This window comes from Columba livia, chromosome 12, assembly GCF_036013475.1.
Source record: "Columba livia isolate bColLiv1 breed racing homer chromosome 12, bColLiv1.pat.W.v2, whole genome shotgun sequence".
Taxonomy (NCBI): domain Eukaryota; kingdom Metazoa; phylum Chordata; class Aves; order Columbiformes; family Columbidae; genus Columba; species Columba livia.
Window position 1 is genome coordinate 8,865,422 of NC_088613.1, and position 19,225 is coordinate 8,884,646.

The 19,225-nt window shown below is 51.8% G+C and overlaps 1 protein-coding gene across 8 annotated transcripts in view; it reads right to left on the reverse strand.

Moving 5' to 3' along the window:
- The window catches only part of ZMYM3 (zinc finger MYM-type containing 3), a 32,668-nt gene that overhangs the window by 4,793 nt on the left and 8,650 nt on the right, over positions 1-19,225 (reverse strand). For 4 of the 8 annotated variants that reach the window (XM_065077736.1, XM_065077734.1, XM_065077733.1 and 1 more), the window contains exons 2-18: positions 17,138-18,028; positions 16,387-16,430; positions 15,893-15,965; positions 14,822-15,113; positions 14,215-14,392; positions 13,576-13,788; positions 12,864-13,014; positions 12,182-12,297; positions 8,623-8,709; positions 8,145-8,295; positions 7,401-7,573; positions 6,810-6,975; positions 3,040-3,098; positions 2,308-2,476; positions 1,614-1,729; positions 1,284-1,458; positions 613-759 (exon numbers count right to left, since the gene is read on the reverse strand). In XM_065077736.1, the coding sequence (XP_064933808.1) occupies positions 613-759; positions 1,284-1,458; positions 1,614-1,729; positions 2,308-2,476; positions 3,040-3,098; positions 6,810-6,975; positions 7,401-7,573; positions 8,145-8,295; positions 8,623-8,709; positions 12,182-12,297; positions 12,864-13,014; positions 13,576-13,788; positions 14,215-14,392; positions 14,822-15,113; positions 15,893-15,965; positions 16,387-16,430; positions 17,138-18,014 (3,187 nt within the window). In that variant the 5' untranslated portion in view covers positions 18,015-18,028. The remainder of the gene's footprint in view (positions 1-612; positions 760-1,283; positions 1,459-1,613; positions 1,730-2,307; positions 2,477-3,039; positions 3,099-6,809; positions 6,976-7,400; positions 7,574-8,144; positions 8,296-8,622; positions 8,710-12,181; positions 12,298-12,863; positions 13,015-13,575; positions 13,789-14,214; positions 14,393-14,821; positions 15,114-15,892; positions 15,966-16,386; positions 16,431-17,137; positions 18,029-19,225) is intronic. The other 4 variants (XM_065077740.1, XM_065077737.1, XM_065077738.1 and 1 more) reach the window with 1 other exon arrangement.

Here is a 19,225-nt window from a genome sequence, read left to right on the forward strand (position 1 = left end):
GAGCCCCACACTCTCCTCTCTGATAGTTTTTTGTTTGTTTTTTAAACCTGAGGTACATTCCTCATCCCCTTGTGCCAGCCCAGCTCTAGGGACAGCCTGGCACAGGTATCCCCATTCTCCGTTCTTTGCTGTTAGCATCTTGCCTCAGCACCGCTGGGCTCCTGTAAGTCTCTGCCTCTTCTCCCACCTTCTGTCCACTAATGGACACTCAGCGATTCTGCCATCTCCCAGGATGTCATGCCCTGTCCAGGTCTCTCTCTTGCCTTGCTGGATCCTCTGGAATCATCATCTATAAGCACATCAGTGCTGCTGCCCTGCTCTTTGTGCTGCTAAAATCAGCTCCTTATTCCCCCTTCTCTACAGACCTATGTTTGCCAGAGGTCAGTTACTCTAGACAAACACCCACCCCTTTAAAAGAGGTGACCTCCTCACCCCTGCTGCCAGCAGTTTTCTGCAACTCTCAGTTCCCAGCCTCAAGCCTGGTCACTCTGAGGGCATGGGGAGGTAAGTACACACAGTTCTTAATGTTGCTGGCAACAGTTGGCTGAGGGCAGCGGGAGAACCCTGCAGCAGCAGGAGCAGCCCTGCACACCTGGTTCACCCAGCTCTTACTCTTAGGGAAGTCAGCCTCCAGGTCCTGGCCCGGCTCATCGAGGACATTTGCCATCTTTACAGCCATAGCCAACACATCGTCCCGTGCTGGCCCAAAGAGATCGCAGTCCTCCAGGAGACCCTCTGCACTCTGGTTACTCACCAGGTCTGCAACACAAAAGCAGATCATAAACCGAGCTTCCAATAAAGTCTTTTGTCTGTTTATCCTGTGACAGCTAGGAAATGAAGTCAGGCTCCCTGCAGCACAGTCCTGTGCTCAGAGGAGCACCATAGCATCTGTGCTGCCCAGCTTTCCCTGGACATCAAGATATTGGACACCTGCCCTCTCCCCAGCCACAGCCCTTGTCACTGGAGCTTGAGAAAAGCAGGCCCCAAGTAAAAAGACCTGCAAGGTTAGGGCTGATAGTTTTATGGCCACCTGAATAACTTAAGAGTGCTGCACATGTGCCACAAGACTGGCACCCCCAAAAGCGACAGTGGCAGACACTGCCCCCTGCTACAGCTCTTCCCTCCTGGTACCTCCTCAGCAGAAGCTGAGGACTTTCTCTTCTCTGCTGCCTTTCCAAAGGCTTTGAGGGAACTGCGATCCAGGCAGATGCTCTAACTCCAAAAATTGGCAAACCCCACATGATCCCAGCTGTTCAGCCAAACCAAGCAATGGCAGAACCTACCACACAGGTCTGAGGAGGCCTTGTCCAGTTCCTCAGCCTCTGCAATCATCTCAGCCATGGCCAGGATGTCAGCTTCCAGGGGATTGGAGGGGATCTTCACCTTCAGCTCCTCAATGGTCTCCACAATCTTATCTGTGCTCTCCAGTGTGGTGGGCAGGAACATTGGCACAGGCACCTGTTGACAGCAGCACACCAAGTAGGAAACTGACACTCAGCCAACTAACACCAAAGCAAAGGCAGGAGAAGGGGATGAACAGAGAAGCAGGGAGGCTGCAGCAAGGCAGGACTGAGCCAGTGAGAAAATATGAGCAGGTGGAGTGTGTTGCTTACCGGGACAGGCATGGAGAAAGGCACAGGTACTTTCTGGCAGTACATATGCATAGGCACGGGTACGAAGATCGGGACAGGGATTGGCAACACAATCACCTGGGGCTTCCATTCAGCCTCTGACAAGAGCAAAAGTATGTCAGTGAGCTCGCTCCCAGTAGCTCCTCTACCCAGCCCCACTGTGCACGGCCATGCCCCTGGCCATCCAACGCCATGGCCACTCCAGCCATCAGCTTCTGTGACTTGTGGGCAGAGCTGGAGCAGCAGCAAGCCAAGCAGCCCTCCAACGAGAGGTTTGCCTCAGCGAGAGGTGCAAGCCCTGCTCTTAAGTGGTCCCACTTGAGAGGTCTAGTTGTCTTGCATATGCTGGAGACCACACACACATGCCAGAAAAGAGCTACACAATGGAACTTGCTCAGCAGATGGTCCTTCAGACAAGCTGATGAGCTCCAGAGGAACAGGAGCTGTCCCACAAGAGGTGGGATCATGCTGCAGTGCTCTCTGTGTCTCTCCTTCCGCTGCTGATGGAAATGGACTCCCTACCTGCAGCCCTGCACTGCCCTGCGACTCCTCAGCACGGTGCCAAACACCTGGCTGCTCTGTACAGCATTTCAAGCTGGATTCACATTTAGTCTGGAGCAGGCATGTGCCACTGGCCTTTCCAAAATGCCCCCAAAACCCTGCCTTGTTTTCCTACCTGTCTGACACCCTTTGGACTTCATTTCTATCTTGCAGGAAACGCCCCGGTTCTGCATCAGTGGTTTACACATGGCAGCTTTGTTTTTCCGAGGGGTGGCAGGAACGGGAGGAGGAGGGGGAGGCGGTGCAGCTGGAGACACCTGGGCTGAGGAGGTCTTTGCTGACAGCTGAGGAAACACAGAAAGCAGCAGGTTGGTGTCCACCTCAGGCAGCACCACCTCTCCCCAACCACAGGTACAGCTGGGGAGACTCCCAAAGCACCTCCTGGAGCCTGGCAGTCCCCAGAACACACACACGCTGGGATGCTTCCAAAGTCAGATCCAGTCTAAGGACCGTCAAGCTGCTCATGACAGGCAGCAAGCCTGTGTGGCACCTTTGCAGCAGAGAGGCTGGACAGGTCACTCCTGTCTCAGGGTGCAGCAAGGAATATGGCGAGACAGTGACTATACCCGTGCACAGGGGAGCACCATGCACAGAGCCACAATGTGACAGTGACAGGCTGTTCTGGAGCCCATCACCAGTTCCTGGGGAATTATTATTCTTCCCCCTTGCAGGAGAGGTGCTGATGCTGCCCACCCCAGCAGCTCTTATCAGCTCTCACTAGCCACACATCTTAGAATGCATAGGCTGTAGAAGAATGAAATCTCCCTGAGCAATGGCAGATCTGTCCTCTCTTTGGGGACAGTCCTTTTGTGCTGTCTTGCAAACTCTCACCTCCAACAGGCCTTACCATGTTAGTCTCTGTCTTCTGTGAGGAAGGGGCAGGTGGTTTTGGCTCTGAAGTCTGACCTGTAAGAGAAAGCAATGACCCTAAGTTCAAGAGCTCCTGGGCCAACAGGTCCCACTGCTGGGACTGGAGGTGGCAGCAGCCAAGGGCAGAGACAGGCTCCCCAGAAACTGCTCCTGGCCGCTCCAGGAACAGTTAATGTTTCCACAACCTCTAGCCCTAGCAGCCCAGAAGACACAGCTCCAAAATGAACTCATTCCCATGTCATTTTGTGCTCCCTTGCAGTCCACCCCATCCCCATCACAGCAGGTCAGGAGAAATCCCAGCCTCTTGTAGAGAGAGGAATCCAGGGCTCTATTCCCAGCTCTGCCTATTGGCTTGCTGTACCGAGCCATGGCCCCTCCCTGTGCCTCCATCTCCCTGCTACAAATATCTTGGCAAAGTGCTTCGAGATCCCTAGGAAGGAGGTGACAGAGCTAGCAGTAGCGTTATAAGATATGCCAGAAAGCAGAGAGACAGCTTTGCCCCAGCCCTAGGGATGCAGTCCGCTGCCCTAAAGAAAGAGGGGATCATCTGCAGGTCAGAGGCACGTGTGGCAGATACTTGTCGCAGGTGGTGACATCATCATCCCAGTTTGGATGATAAACCCAGCCCATTTGCACTGCAGAGAACCTGCACCCATTTCAAAGGCTGACGAGCTAAAAGAGCACCTTCATCCAAGTCTCCCGTGAGCCCAGGTCACCTGTGTGGCTCAGAAGAACTGCCTTCTGCAGCACTGACTAACCGTGGGCCATGCACGAAGGAGAGACCTGCAAGGACAGCAGCAGGTCTCCGCACCCAAAGGGAGTGGCGGGTCCATTGGCACCTCCTACATACAGATGGGCTCTCCAGGAATGACTCAGACACCCAAAGAACCAACACATGGGCATTCACACTGTGAGGATTTCCTCTGTCCCAAGGAAACAGAGGACAGCTCTGGAGCAACCGGAGGCCCAGCAGGGTCTACTTGCTGACAGCAGGACAGGCAAGCTCCAGTCGGAGGAAGCTTCCTAGCCTTCAGCTGAGCATTCAGCCATAGGATCTGCAACGGTCCCAATGAATCCAAGAACACCCCCTGACCAGCCTGAAGTGGATGGGCAGCAGGTCTAAGTGGGAGACATTAGTGGCTTGAATGAGAAAAAACAAGCTATGGAGTATGAGCAGAATTTCTGCTGCAGGAGAATCAAAAGTAAAGTTGATTGCCCCACAGGCAGTGATTTAGGACTAAGGGAAAAAGAAACATTCTCCTGCTACAAAGCTCCACATGTTACATGTCCAGGCTTCCAGGCAAGCTGCAGCTTATTCTGTACTTTCATCCCAGCACCAGCAAGGAGCTGTGAAGGCATTGCTGGCAACCAGGACTTCTGGCCGTCTGTCCTCTCCAGCTGGATGGCCCCATGCAGAGCCAGTTCCCCTTGGAAGACTTTGGGCACAGTTCTGTGGCAGAAGCTCCTCAATCCCTCAAGACACAGGCTGTTTCCAGCAAAGGAACAGCCCCTTTTATCATCAGCAAGCACCCTCAAAATCACCAATTTAGCAGCACCTACTGGGTCACAAGAATTAATGGGTTTAGGCAACCACTGGCTGCAAGAGAAGCAGCAAGTAGTCAGCAGCTCTGCCCAAGAGAGGCCCAAAATCCAGATAGCCCCTTGTGAGCTGGCAACACAGCTGCCAGATCCACAGAAGACCCTGGCTGCACCAGGCAGAAGCTGTTCCTCACCATGCAATGCTCCTCCCAAAATCCCCTGCACAGCACGCTGGGCTGGAAAGCTTTGTGTGACCACACAGCCCTGGCTCCAGCACCCTTCCCATGCAAGGTGAGCAGTACCCCAAAGCCCTGGGACCAGACTGCCCACAGCTGTGCCAGAACACACAGAGGGCCCAGTGTCACCAGTGGCATTCACCAAGCATGGCAGCTGCTGGGGCAGCCTGGAGCTGGCACTCAGCCAAGTGTTCACCACTGCTGATAGGCTTTTTCTTGGCTGCCCTCACAGCCCTCTGCCTCCCAGGGTGCATGGAGGCGCAGCTGTGGCATGGTGAAGGGTTATGGCCCATGTGCCAAATGGCAAAGTTCTTGGGGGCCTCCAGAGATGCTGGGCAGGGCTCAGACTCTCATGGTTGTCGGTGGTGGAAAAGGTACTTCTCAGTCTTGTGGTTCATGGCTCCAAGGAGATAATAGGCAAATGGTGTGAAACATGCTTCCCTCTGCAGGGAGAGCTTGCTCGCTGTGCCTGTGTCCCAAAAGCAGTGTTAGTAGTCCTTCAGAAGCAAGATGCCTTGAAGGCAGAGGACAAACGAACAGCATGGCTAGGGCTGTGGAATCACTTGGTGAGCTACAGGAACCAGGAAGTTTAACACTTCTTCCTCCCTTGGGAAGCACGACAGTCTGTGCCCCACCAAGCAGACTCCCTCAGGCACGCTTGTGCCAGTAGAAACCAACAGTTCCTCATCCAGGTCACTCCAATGTGTTGCCACTTGAGCCATCACCTCACATGGCCTTTTACAGAGCACAGATCTTGGAGGCAGGTTGGGGATCCCCAAGCTGGGGGAACCTGCTGCTTCTGGCAGAGCAGTTCTGCTTTGCTGCCTAAGCAGCAGTGACATCGAGGGCTTCCCTTGTCTTGCAATTGGCCCATTGCTGTCAGGAAAGGAACAAGGAAGTGTGGAGATGGAGGACGAGGTCTCTCACGGGAAGGTCCTTGCCTTGGTTTCACCTCCTTGTAAAACCCTGACTAGGGTGTGCCACCTTGTGAAATCCCAGGAAGGGCAGCAAAGCCCTGAGCCTGCGATGCAGGTATCTGTTGAAGCTTGATGCACCAAAGTAAGTCCCACCATAATCTGGAGGCATTTTAACTAGATCACACAGATTACCTGGAAGATCGTGGCCTCTGAAAGACCAAGCAGAATGAGACTACATGAGTGTCCGAGGGTCAAGTGATGTCTTGTCACTGTCACTATGAGCACCTTCCGTCCTGAGGGATCCCAAAGCACTTTGCAATCTTCCAGAAGCAACTGGCAACTGATATGAAATGGGGCAACAGGCAGTGAAAATCTCCTCTCCAGCTGGAACTTCATGGTTGCAGAACGGGGTTATCCGGGACACGGGGTTGGCAACTCCCAAAGCTGCAGCGATCTTTGGTTAAGTGGTAGGACTCCAATCTAACATGGCAAGACACAGTGCCTCCAGCAGCTCAGCACTCCCTCAGGATTGTTCTAGGTTCAGCTCTGGCTGAGGAGAGCCCACCTACAGCATCACCAGCACCACGTCCTGCAGCACCCTGTGTTTTCCTTGAATGTTTCCCATCCAAGCACTGACCTGGCCCAATCCTGATTATCTTATGAGATCTGAGAAGGTCACAGCTCGGAGGTGGTGTGAGGCTGCAGGTGGATTATCATGCCAAACCACGCTGTCCCCTAACCCTGCAAATCGAGCTCTCCGCTGGCAACATGAGGATGTTAAATCCCTGAGTATCCTCGCTAAGAGTGTGAGCTACAGGCAGCACGCTGGCACCGGCTCCTCCCGTCTGGGCCCTGTGTGTCATAGAACCATAGACGTTAGAGATGGAGAAGCCCCATTAGGTCCCACTCCGTCCTTTCCCCCCCAAGGGCCAGTGCAGGATTGTTCCCTAGCGTCTCATTCAGTCCCGGGCAGGAAGCTTCCACCCCTCACTGTTCAGTCTTTCCTGTGTCTCTCGCACTGAGCTATGCAGGTCCCCTCCCTCCCTCCTACTCACTGTTCAGCAGGCTCTCGGGGCCCTTCTGCGTGTCCAGGTTGGGCTGGTTCTGTTGATTGTAAAATCGCAGCAGACACTGCTGGTTGCAGAAGTGTTTGATTTGCCCCCGCCAGTGGATGGTTTCCAGCAGCTTCCCCTGACGCTTGCAGGCATGGCACCGAGCTGCCTAAAGCCCGCATCAGCAGGAGAGAAACAAGGAGTAACTAACCACACCCCCTCCGAGTGCAACACAACTCTCCAGTGAAAGGTGCACAGAGCAAGGTGCTGTGAGCTTCCCCACAGCAGTGCCCTGCCAGTGCCAGCCGGGGACTCCAGCGGTGCGAACTTCTCACGGCAACACTAGCCACGGATCCAGCACTGTGAGCTTCCTCAGTGCAGTGCTCTGGCAGGATCAGCTGGGGACTCCAGCTACATGAGCTTCCCCGTAGCAGTGTCCCGTCATTGCCAGGCAGGACTCCAGCAGTGCCAGGTTCTCCGCAGCAGTGCCAGCCAGACTCCAGCAGTGCGAGCTTCCTCAGTGCAATGCCCACTTTTATCTGGGTGCTGTGCCCACCACAGCACTTAGCACAAGCTGCCAGTGCCAATACTGACCTTGAAGTACCAGAGCAAGTATTTGCTTTTGCAGTCTTCACTACAGAAGTCCCAGGTGCTGCCCTCCAGCTGCTCGGTGACCGCCCGCTGGCAGGTCTGAGAACAGTAGGTGCAGGTGATGCAGCACAGGCCCAGGTTCTTGGTGAAATCCTGTTTGTAAAGAAGCACACACCCTGCGGAGAAACAATAGGAGTGAAACCTTCCCAGGATGAACTGGGGGCCTCCCTGACCCAAACATGACCAGAATCCAGGTCTGCGGAGACAACAGAGCACACGCAACACACTGTAGGGAACAATCCAGCACTGGCCCCTGGGGCTGGGATAAGATGGGACCTCATGGGGACTTGCCATCTCTCACCTCCATGCTTCTAGGAAGAGTCTGACTCCAACCTCCTGTGTGCAGGAACCCAGCAGGCAGGGCAAGGCCAGGTCAGGCCAGCCCAGACGCAAGAGCGTAGAAGTGCATGATGACAGGAGGAGCGGAGCTGCCACCTGCTGTCTCCCCAGCCCCCAGAGAGAGAAAAGCTGTGAGAAAGCCCTCCCCAAGGACACAACGAATGGTAAAGATCTTGCCCTAGGGCCTGGCTGGACAGCAAGCCATCCCCACGACAGTCCTCCCTTCACTTCATGGCAAGGCTCTCGCCCCAGGGCCTGGCTAAGTCAGTCTCCCCTCTGTTCCTCTCCATGCTCTCTTCTCATCCCCCAGCATGGGGGCTCTGCCTCTCCCGTGCCTTCCCCAAGTACCTTCGCTGCAGAAGTTCTTCTCCACTCCAGAGAAGCGGATCTTCTCGTGCAGCAGCTTCTCCTGCTTGCAGTGCTCACACTGAGACACCACCCCGTGCAGCCGCTTAAAGTCCTCACAGCAGTCCTTGCAGCAGAACTGATACACCTTGTCCTGCCAAAGAGACCGCCACCACGTCAGCCAGGCTGCCAGGAGGTCCCCAGGCTTCTCAGGGAAGCAAGAGCAAGACTATGGGGCTGAGCCAAGTCCCCAGCTCTCCTGGCACAGGGTCTGGCAGAAGTGGTCTCCTGCTGCCCTTCTGACATCCTGCTGAACATCAGGAGAGCAGCACTCAGCGCAGGGTCTCCAGGCGCGTCTCTGCAGCTAAGGCATTCCGAGCACTGGCACAGGAGCTCTGTGTTGAGCAGGAAGGGGAAGGAGCCCTGCAGTCCTCATGGGGGTTGGCCTCCACCTCAACATCTCCCTGGGGAAAGTCCTCACCTGCCAGTCTAGGATCTCCGGCTTCCCGCTGAAAAGACTGTGGCAGTAATGGCAGCTGAGGTGGATCCCACCTTCTGGGCTGGTGCGCTGCAGGAGACAGAGAAGCTCATGGAGGGAGAGGCACGCGGAGGGCAGCGAGCACTCACTTCACGCTGCCGCCTCCTCCTGCCTCCGCCACCCCTCACGGTCCATCTGCCCCTGCTCAGACCTGCGCTCGCTGCCACTGTCAGTGATTCACAGTCCACCAAGATCATGTTCTCAAGCTCCAGGAGAGCAGATTCTTGAGCAATTTCACTTGGCTTCCAGTGTACTGGGTCCAGCTCTTCTCAGGAAGGCAAGCTTTCAAGCTGCCTCCCCTCTGGATTTGAAAATCTTAAGAGATGTGGGGCTCCACTACCTCTTCTGGGAATTTCTCTAAAAGATCTTGAAACACAGGTGCCTGGTTTCTATTTTCAAGGTAATGCAACATCAGAATTCAAGAAGCCGCTCTCATCCCACCTTCTTCTGCTAGATTAAACAGGCATTTAGCACTTGGTGTCTTGTCCACAATGATATATTTCTTACTCAAGTCATCCTCCTGGTTTTCTTTCTGATAACCTCAGGTAAGGTGCTCTGTGAGTGCTTCAGTACATGCATTTTTCAAGACCAAATGTGATTTTTCAGTCTTTTTTCAGCACACTTCCAATTTTTCTTCAATATAGAAATTAAAGAGGACACCAGATGAACATCCTTCTCATCTGTGCACCATTCTAGGTAGCTCTTTTGCTCTCTATCCCCCAAACTTCAACGCCTTGTTCCTCTGCTTGTACTTGCAACAACTTAATTAATCCTTTCCTCTGTGGATGTAAACTGAGACGCTCATACTGAATGAATGGATTATCTGCTGTAATCCCAGGGCCTTTTCAAAATCCTTACTTTCCCAGGACTTACATTCCCATGCTACTTGAGTAAGGCTGATCCAGGATCTTGCACTAAACTGTGTTTCAGCACATGCTAAGAGAAGCCAGCCTTGTCAAGCAATCCCATTGCTTTGCTTTCTGTGACCACGCTGACCTCAGTAGGAGTTAACACTTCGCCAGTTTTTGTTTCATCTGCAAAATTTTATCATGTTTACTTTGACTTTATTGTCAGATGACTGATGAAGATGTCAAACTCCTTGGGCTTAATACCAATCCCCAAGAAGTCATCTTGAAACACTCTCTTCAGTGTTTTTTCTTTGACAAGCGTGTTCTGATATCTGCCAGCAAGACAGTTCTTAATCCAGGACACGTACTGGAAAAAGGCAAATATCGCACCAATTTTTAAAAAGGGTAGAAAGAAAAAGTCCGGGAACTACTGGCCTGTCAGCCTCACCTCTGTGCCTGGGAAGATCATGGGACAGATCCTCCTAAAAGCTGTGCTAAGGCTCATGGAGGACAGGGAGGTGATTCAGGACAGCCAGCACGTTTTCACCAAGGGCAAGTCTTGCCTGACCAACCTAGTGGCCTCCACATCACTACATCACTGGACAAAGGAAGGGCTATGGATGCCACCTGTCTGGACTTATGTAAGGCCTTTGACATGGTCCCTCACAACATCGTTCTCTCTAAATTGGAGAAATAATGATTTGATGGGTGGACCATTTGGTAGATGAAGAATTAGTTGGATGGTCACATCCAGAGGGTAGTGGTCAATGGCTCAACGTCCAGATGGAGATCAGTGACAAACGGTGTCCCTCAGGGGTTCGTACTGGGACCTGTACTGTTTAGTATCTTCACCAATGACACAGACAGGGGGATTGAGTGCACTCTCAGCAAATCTGCTGATGACAGCAAGCTCAGTGGTGTGGTTGACACGCCTGAGGGACAGGATGTCATCCAAATGAACCTGGACAAGCCTGAGAAGTGGCCCCATGCAAATAAGCCTCATGAGGTTCAACAAGGCCAAGTGCAAGGTCCTGCACCTGGATCAGGGAAACCCCCAGTACCAATACAGGCTGGGGACGAAGGGATTGAGAACAGCCCTGTGGAGAAAGACTTGAGGGTACTGGTGGATTAAAAGCTGGACATGAGCCAGCAATGTGCACTTGCAGCCCAGAATGCAAATCGTATCTTGGGCTGCATAAAAAGATGTATGGCCAGCAGGTCAAGGGAGGTGATTCTGCTCCTCTGCTCCACTCTGGTGAGAGCCCACCTGGAATCCTGTGTCCAGCTCTGAAACCCTCAGTACAGGACAGACAGGGACCTGTTGGAGAGGGGCCAGAGAAGGCCACAAAAATGATGAAAAGGCTGGAACAGCTCTGCTGGGTGGACAGGCTGAGAGAGTTGGGGTTGTTCAGCCTGGAGAAGGCTATGGGGACATCTTATTGCAGCCTTTCAGTACCTAAAGGGGACCTATAAGAAAGATGGGGACAGACTTTTTAGTAGGACTTGTTGCAATAAGGCAAAAGGCAATGGTTTTAAACTAAAAAGACAGTAAATTTAGACTACATGTAAGGAATACATTTTTTACCATGAGGGTGGTGAGACACTGGCCCAGGTTGCCCAGAGAGGTGGTGGATGCCCCATCCCTGGTGACATCCCAGGCCAGGCTGGACAGGGCTCTGAGCAACATGAGCTGGGTGAAGATGTCCCTGCTCATGGCAGGGGGTTGGACTAGATGAGCTTTAAAGGTCCTTTCCAACCCAAACTACCCTATGATTCTATGATTCAAGACTTATGAACTCTACAGCTACCATACCAACACTGTTTGTGATCTCAGTGAAGGATTACATCAAGGATTAAAACAAATAAACCCAAACAAACACATACCACCCAAAAAAAACCCAAGTCAACAACCAATACAAAAACCATAAGAAAAAAAAAAAAAAAACTCCAAACCCAAATGCTGCAGCTGCTAGAAACTAACTCTCTACCTCTAGATTCTCTTTCTCAGTTGTCCAAGCCGTGTCCTGGCCCAAGTTTCCCAGGTCTTCCTGGCTGTTGCTTTGTTCTTTGACAACTGTACAAAACTAACATTCTTCCAGTTGCCTTTGAATACTCCAAACATTTCACATATGCTGAAACTTAACATCAGAAGATTAAAAACCTCCAGTCAATTCTTTGAGGATTATTAAACATGAGGTATCCAGGCCTGCTGGTTGCACATTTTTAGACAACACATTCTAGAAGACCTATGCTCTCTAGTGATGCCTGGCTCAGAGGGCAGCTGTGCCCCCTTCCACCCCACTAGCAGGTGCCCACTGTGCTTTGCTACCTTACTTGTGCTTTTGCTTGTGCCCTCATAAGGCCACTACCTCCCAAACCACTCAAGCAGCACAGCTCTGCACTGCACTCCCGCTGGGCACAACCTGATAAGACAGGAGAGAACTACAGCTCATCTCATCCCAATGGAGGAAGGGGGAGACAGGGCCAAGACTGAGTTATTGGCAACTACAGTCACTGCAACTCTTGTGCTCCTGCAGAGACTTTCTTACAGACTTTTCCTAAGGAGCTTGAGGAAGGTGGACCCTCTGCCAAGTGTGAAAGGAGGCATGAGCTCTACAGCCCAGCCCAGCCCAGCACGAAGGATATTTCAGTACCTGGAATTTGGTCCAGCAGCTGGGGCTGCAGAACTGGTAGACAACCCGGTCTGTCTTGTTGTAATAACAGGGTTCAGATAAACTCTTTCTGCAGAAGCTGCAGGGTCTAGGGGGACCTGATGAAACAGATAGGAATTGGTGAGGGCAGCAGCACAGGACGTGGGAGTGGATTCTGAGGATGGCATGCGAGCTACTCACTCATCCTCAGTCTGTAAAGCTATTATCAAAAAGCAAGGGACAAGAACACCAAGAAAAACAACAGCAGCAGATTCTGCTAGGACAGAAATGTTAAACACAGATGGAGAGCAGAGTGGTTCAAGGAAGTGACCTTGGCTCTACAGGAATTTGGGCAAACAGGCTGCATTACTTGCACCAGAGACCATAGCCATTCCTGGACACCCTGGTACTCCATGTAATGGAAAGGGCAATGCCAGCACAGTACAGCACTATAATGGCTTCCTGCATTCTCAAGAACAGTAATGTACACTAACCCTCAGTATTAATTTGTCTACATGCTGCAAGGGTTCCTCTGTCTCCAAATCTCCTTCCATTTGCCTCACTGGACTCCTCCCCAGGCCAGCAACGTGCCTTCTTTCCAGTCTCATCCACATGCAATAAATAGTGCCAAGGAAGGAGTTAAGAGTGGAGAGGTGACCGATTCCATGTACACAGGTGCTCTTACCAACCAAGCCCGACTGCTTCACTTTGTGGGAGGTAGTGCAGCAAATGGAGCAGAACAGGCCCATCTTGCCACTGCGATCCATGTTGGGCAGCATGTCGAAGTTTTTGCACAGCGTCTTGCACCACATGCATGGGTAGACTCGAGTGTTCTTCTGCAAACACAGAGCAGAACAGAGCTGCCAGGGAGACCATTACAGCCAGCGAGGTCCAACCCTCACATCCCACCCTGCCGCTGTGTCCACCACGGGGCAGCCCCCCCCAAGGAACGCCTGATGCCAGAGCCAGGCTCACAGTCTGCAGGTTCAGGTGGCAGCAGCAAAAAAGATCACCTTAGCAGGAATACAGGGCTTGGTAACCCCATCAAGACAGTTAAGTGAAGCCTGCTCAGGCCACAGGGGAACATATCCAGCCAAGCTTTCGGGAGACACCCAAAAAAAGCCAGCCCATGCTAACTGCATATAACACTGTCACTGCACAGTCCAGCTTACTGAGTGCCTGACCCGTGCGCAGGCACAAGGTGGGCCCCACACAGAATAAATAAATTCTGTTTGCCTGCTTCAAAGTTTCTCCACAGCAACCTCTTAAATGTTTTGTCAGCAATAAAAAGCCAAGGGGATTCAAGTCATCAGCTATTGCATAAGGTGCCTTGTGCCAAGCAAAGGAGCTGTGTGCCCACAGAGACCCCCCCACCCCAGGCAGCTGACCCCACACACCTTCTTGTAACTGTTGAGACAGGCAGAGTTGCAGAAGCGTTTTTGCTGGCCTTCATGGAAGAGGTACTCCAGGGGCAAGCCCTTGTTGTAGATGTAAAGTCCGCAGTTATCACAGCAGTTGGTTTTGAGCCCTTTGGTGGCTCGGAACTTGGTAAAGCAGGCATCACTGCAGATGCGGTGAACCACACTCCCATTGCTGACCTCATGCTGGATCTGCAGAGACATCATCGCTGTCACTCCCCAAAACCAGCACGTGCTTCCTTCCAACATGTGTGCACCACTGCTACCACGGCCCTTGTGATAACGGGCTTGCACACCAAAACTCGGGCAAGTGCCATACTGGAGGCTGGTGCGGACTCAGGATGGGCTCCCTCACCAAATGTCAGCAGGGCAATTGGGAGAGTGGAAGAGCAGGAAGCAATGAGTTCCACAACGGAGAGAAGCAGAAGCCTTATTTCTTCTGCTGGAATAAGGACTGTAATAAGGAAGGACCGGGAGCGAGCCCAAGCCAGCTCAGAGGCTAAAACCTCACAGCACAGGAGAACCTGGCAAACACACTGTGATGGTCCCAGGCGTGGCCAAGTGCTACAGGTCACAAGCACCTCATCCAGCACACAGAAAGGACAAGCATTTGTTTACCTCGCCAGGTTTGTGGCAGACACTGCAGCGGCTGATGTCTGAGGCATCTGCGGACTGAGGTGCTGGTCTGTGCTGCTGGGCCTCGTAGAGGGACAGGCAGACAGAGGTGCAGAACTCGTGGAAAGAGCTGCCTGAACCGATCTGGGCAACGACAGAGTCCTTGGTGTTCCAGATCTCCCTGGGGATCAGGAGGGGATGTGTTAGTGCAGGGACACACCAGTCCTGCTGTGAAGGGACAGGATGGCACAGGACTTTTTGGTGTCCCAAAAGGGTGGCAAGAATGGTCTCACAGCAGCTTCTCTCCCAGCCCAAAGGGGTGGAGCCTGAAGATGGATCACATTGAAGGTGGTTTTGAGAGGAGGCTGCAATATGGGCATTGAGCCCGAGGACAGGCAGGGAAAGGCAATAATGTGAAGGGGGCGCAGGGAGCATGGGAAGGACAGTGTGTGAAGGAAGACATGGAGTAGCAGCTGGCAGTGGGCACGAGTGATGTGAGTGAATGGGAAGCATGAGGGTCACTGGGACGGGGGCTGGCAGGCAGGGCTGTGGGGTAGGTGAATGGGGTCACAAGTGCAGGAGCATTGAGGAAAGGGAAATGCACACCCACTTTTTACAGAAGGTGCATATCTTCTTGCCAGGTGGTCTTTTTGAGAAGGTGGTGAGACAGGAGCTGGAGCAGAAGAGCTGTGGGAGCCCTTTACGCTGGTAGGCAGTTTGGCCCTTCTGCAGTGGGGTCCGGCAGTTGGCACAAGTCATCTTGGTGACAGTAGAGCGAGCAGCTCGCTGAGCCATCTGAGTGCGTAAAGACATGCGAGTTGAACGTCGGGTACGAAAAGGAACAAAATCCTCATCGTTGGGATCATCCACCATTGCATCAGAGTCTTCGTCAGAGACCGGAACTGCAAAGCAGCAAAGAAAGATGCACAGAAAACCCTGATGAGGAACTGAGAAAGTTCTGCCATGAGACACATGCTGGGGCTTTCTGAGGTCACCTTCCTACATGCTTTGTACCTGTCTGCAGGGAATGGTAAGGGGACCCCTAAAAGATACTCTACTGGAATTGGAGATGAGTCAGGAGAACTTTAAGTAAACTGGGCTTAAGTAAATTCCTCTCTAGGAAGTCATGATCTGCCAAGGTTGAGCGGAAGCTCAAAGTGTGAACATTTACAGCTGAAAACCTCCAAGGTAGACCTTAAACAAAACAAGCTGGGTCACTAGCCTCCAGCACAGGCAGGCAACGGAAGAGCAACACACCAATGGGAATGGCACGTTGATCCTTCACATCTCAAAGAACAGACACTTCACATACTTCTGCAAGAAAATCCCCAAAAATGCAACCTTCTTTCAGCCAGCCTGCTGCCATAGAGACAAAGGAAGAAAGTTCCTGGCTGAGGATACGGAGGATGGATTTCCTGGGAACAATCCCAGAGTCTCATCTTATTACTTGGTGCCCACATACCTGTAAAAATACTACAACCCTCCCTTCACCCTAAGTGCCCTGAGAAAGCAAGGCAAGAACCACAGCATGAAGACTCGCAGGGTGAAAGGAGCAGCCCCTGAAAGTCTTCACAGAAGCTCCAGAGTTCCCACCAGACTCACACCATGAACCACCTGCCCACAACAGGCCTGGGCTCTGCTCCTTGGCTGAAAAAAGGCACTGACCCCCCCAGTTACTCACTGCTCTCAGAGGAGTTCACAGTTTCGAGCCTGGCAGCTTCTGATCTTCTGGTTCGTTCACTTCTTTTGTGCTCCTAGAAGACATTCAGAAAACACTTAGGCTAACCATCTGCTAGGACAACCAAGGATAAATAACCCAGATCATGGTGAAGTTCCAGCTTCTGTGATTTGCTTTCCCAATAACTGAAATACAACTGAAGGTTTCCCAATAACGCTGAAAACAGATAAGACTCCATGGATATCTGACCAGAGCTGGAAAGGTGGGGGAGAGAGGGAAGTAGGCAGATGAGAATGACATTCCAGCTGGGTGTAGCAGGGACACACTGAAGCCACTAACAGCACAGGGGCAGTGCAGAGGGATCACCCCATCACAGAGGGCATGCAACCTCCTCCCCAGAGGGGCGACAAGACAGCCAGTGTTCCTCATGGAGTCTGACAACAGCCAGCCACCCTTTGTGCTCCTGTAGCATACGTACTTGATTGCATTCTCCTCACCTTGTCCATTCGCAGATCACTTCCCTTCCAAGAGAGGCCTTCTCCTGGAACAGAAGCACAGAAGAAGCTTGTACCTAACATCTTGCTCTTCTCCAACAGAAGAAGGCAGGTGTTCTGCAAATGCAGCCACCCTTTGGGTCAGTCTGCACATGAAGTCTCAGACAGTCCTGGCTAACAAGCACAGTTCCGGTGGTGATCAGACACAGGAAAGCTCCTAAACCCACCACGTGTAGTCAGAGATCCAAACACGCGGCTTGGGAGGAGTCCTGTATGGGGGAGACCTCCCTGCATGGGGGAGGCAAGCTGGGCAGTTGCCTTCAACTGTATCTGACCGAGACCGAGCATCTGCTGAGCACGGCCAGCCTGGGCAGAGGGACTTCGCCAATTGGAAACACCTTCTCCTGGTGACTCCCAGTTCCAGCAAAGACTCCAGTGATGAAGAATGTGAGCTAAGCTGATGCGCAGCTGCAGCTTTATCAGGGAGGCTGCTAGCTGACACAAGCATTGAAAATCAAAGTTAAAGCTATGAAAGACAGAGCAAGAGCTTATGTGCACTAAGGAAGCAGGTTCCAGAGCATTATTCCCTGTAAGCAAGACACTTTCCTCAAATCTAGCCCATCAGTAGCACTGATAACTTCCATCGCAGCAGACGAAGGGAAAGGTTGGGGTGCAAAACAGATTCCAGCTTCAGCAATGGGCAGCAGGATGACTTCCTGAGCAACAGACAAGTTCTGCAGAGATAGCAACCTACCTGCTGGTGGTGAGGCTTCCTGTGCTTTCAGTACACTGCTTTCTTTAAGTGAGGTGTTCCCACTATCATCTCCTTCTTCTGCCTGGTTTTCCTCCGTGGGCTCAGGGGGCAATGCTGCAGCACTGTTGTCTGGGCTCAGTTCCACCTCTGCTTCCCCTGCCAGCCCTTCCCTCTGCATGGGCGAACTTTTCCTTGGTGCCTTCAGCCTCATCTTCTTTGTCTGTTTAAGCTGTGGTGGGACCATTGGTGGGCTTGAGGATTGTGCTGTGATTTCTTCCATGGCTGGGGCACTGCTGAGGTCCCCAGAGGCAGGAACGGGCTGCTGAGGTGATTCAGGGGCATTGTCCTCAGACAGTGCAGGAATAGCAGCAGCACTGTCTTCTTTTAGGTCCCCAGAATAATTTTTTGGTGCATCTTCCCCTTCTTTCCGTGTTTCCGGAACAAGGGCTTCTCTAGAGAGGGCAGAAGAGTCCGCTGGTCCATCCCCCACATCCTGGGAAGGATGTGCCTTACATAGCCCATCCAGACCCTCCGATTTATCTAGCTCAGTCAAGTCAGCAGTTTTATCCAAGTCATCCAAGACATCAGGTTTCTCCAGCATATCCAAGACACTAGGTTTATCTAGAACAAGGTCGTTTGATTTGTTTAGTTCAGACAGGCCATCTGCTTTCACTAGAAGGTCCTTGTCCCCATCTGCAGTCATCTGCTTGGACTGATCCCAGTCAGGGGGCTGAAGAACTGAAACTTCCTGGGTAGAAGCTGTTTGGGAGCCCAAGAGATCTTCCCCAAACTCCATGTGAGCAGGGAGATCACCAATAAGTGGTTTGTCAGGCAAGGACAGGGGGTCCAAAGATCCCAAAAATTCACTGGAATCCATTTAGCAGATGGCAACTGGAAATGAGAGAGAGACTTGCAAGTTAATGAAAAGTAGTCTAACACAGTGCATGAGCTGTCTACTCTCCTGAACACCAGTGGGTGAAACAAGACCCAGTAATCCTGCTAGCCATAACCAGGACACCAGCAGGTCAATCGCATCTACCTGTGAGGTTACAAAACTCTGAAGCCAAACAGCAGCAGTGGGACACAGCAGTTTGGTAGAGCAGACCTTCGGGAACTGCATGGCCTCTGCACGCCCCACCACAGCAGAGCAAACACACTTGCTTATGCTAAATGACACCCTGGGGTATCAAAAATGACTCCAGTACCAATTCAGGATGCTTCACACAGCTGTTCTGTGGTGTAATGCCCCCATCCCTGCCTTCCTCTCTGTCTCACCAGACCCAAATCATCTGGCCTGTCCTTTCTCCTGATCTGTTCTCATGGAGCTAAAGCTCCTTTTATTTTTAAAATAGCTCTTCTCTTAAACATAGAGGCAGAAAAAACGCCTTCACAGCTCTGTAGCCTGTGCCTTGAACAAGATACAGGATGACAAGATGCATGAATCTTGTCAGAAGACAGATACAAACCACATTATAGAGTAACTACAGCTAGCTACAGCATAGGCCCAAAACTATGTAGGCTAATATTCAGGCACAGAAGAACTGGAAAACCTTAAGCTAGAACTAGGAGGAACCCTCGAGAGTGGCAAAAAGAAAGGTGGTAAAGCCCATGATGTTAAAAGCAGTCACAAGTGGAAGAACAAGTAGCAAAGTAAACACAAGAGCGCAATGCGGAGTCAGGAAAAAAGACCAGTGTGACCTCCCCAAAGCAGGCTGTAAGTAGACACTATGAGGAAGGCACCAGAATCAAAAGATGTGGCACAAACCTATTCCTCTCTATCAGAGTCATTCTAATTCTAAATTTGGCGCTGGTTTAAGCCACGAAGCAGATGATTCAGTATTCTTGTCTATTGGGGCTTACTATGGGCACAACTCATCTATACCAATGGAGGAGGAAGCCTGAAATAATGTGATGATGGCTGATTAATTCTTTATGTCCTTCCCTCTGAAAGGATAAGCAAGTCTCACTCACAAATGGTTTAGTCAGAACTAAACGGGACATATTTGGACACAGAATATACCCAACTTCTGAAACTCATTTAAGGAGGAGTTTATGGCATCAAACTCTTTAGCTGGAGTTCAAAGACAT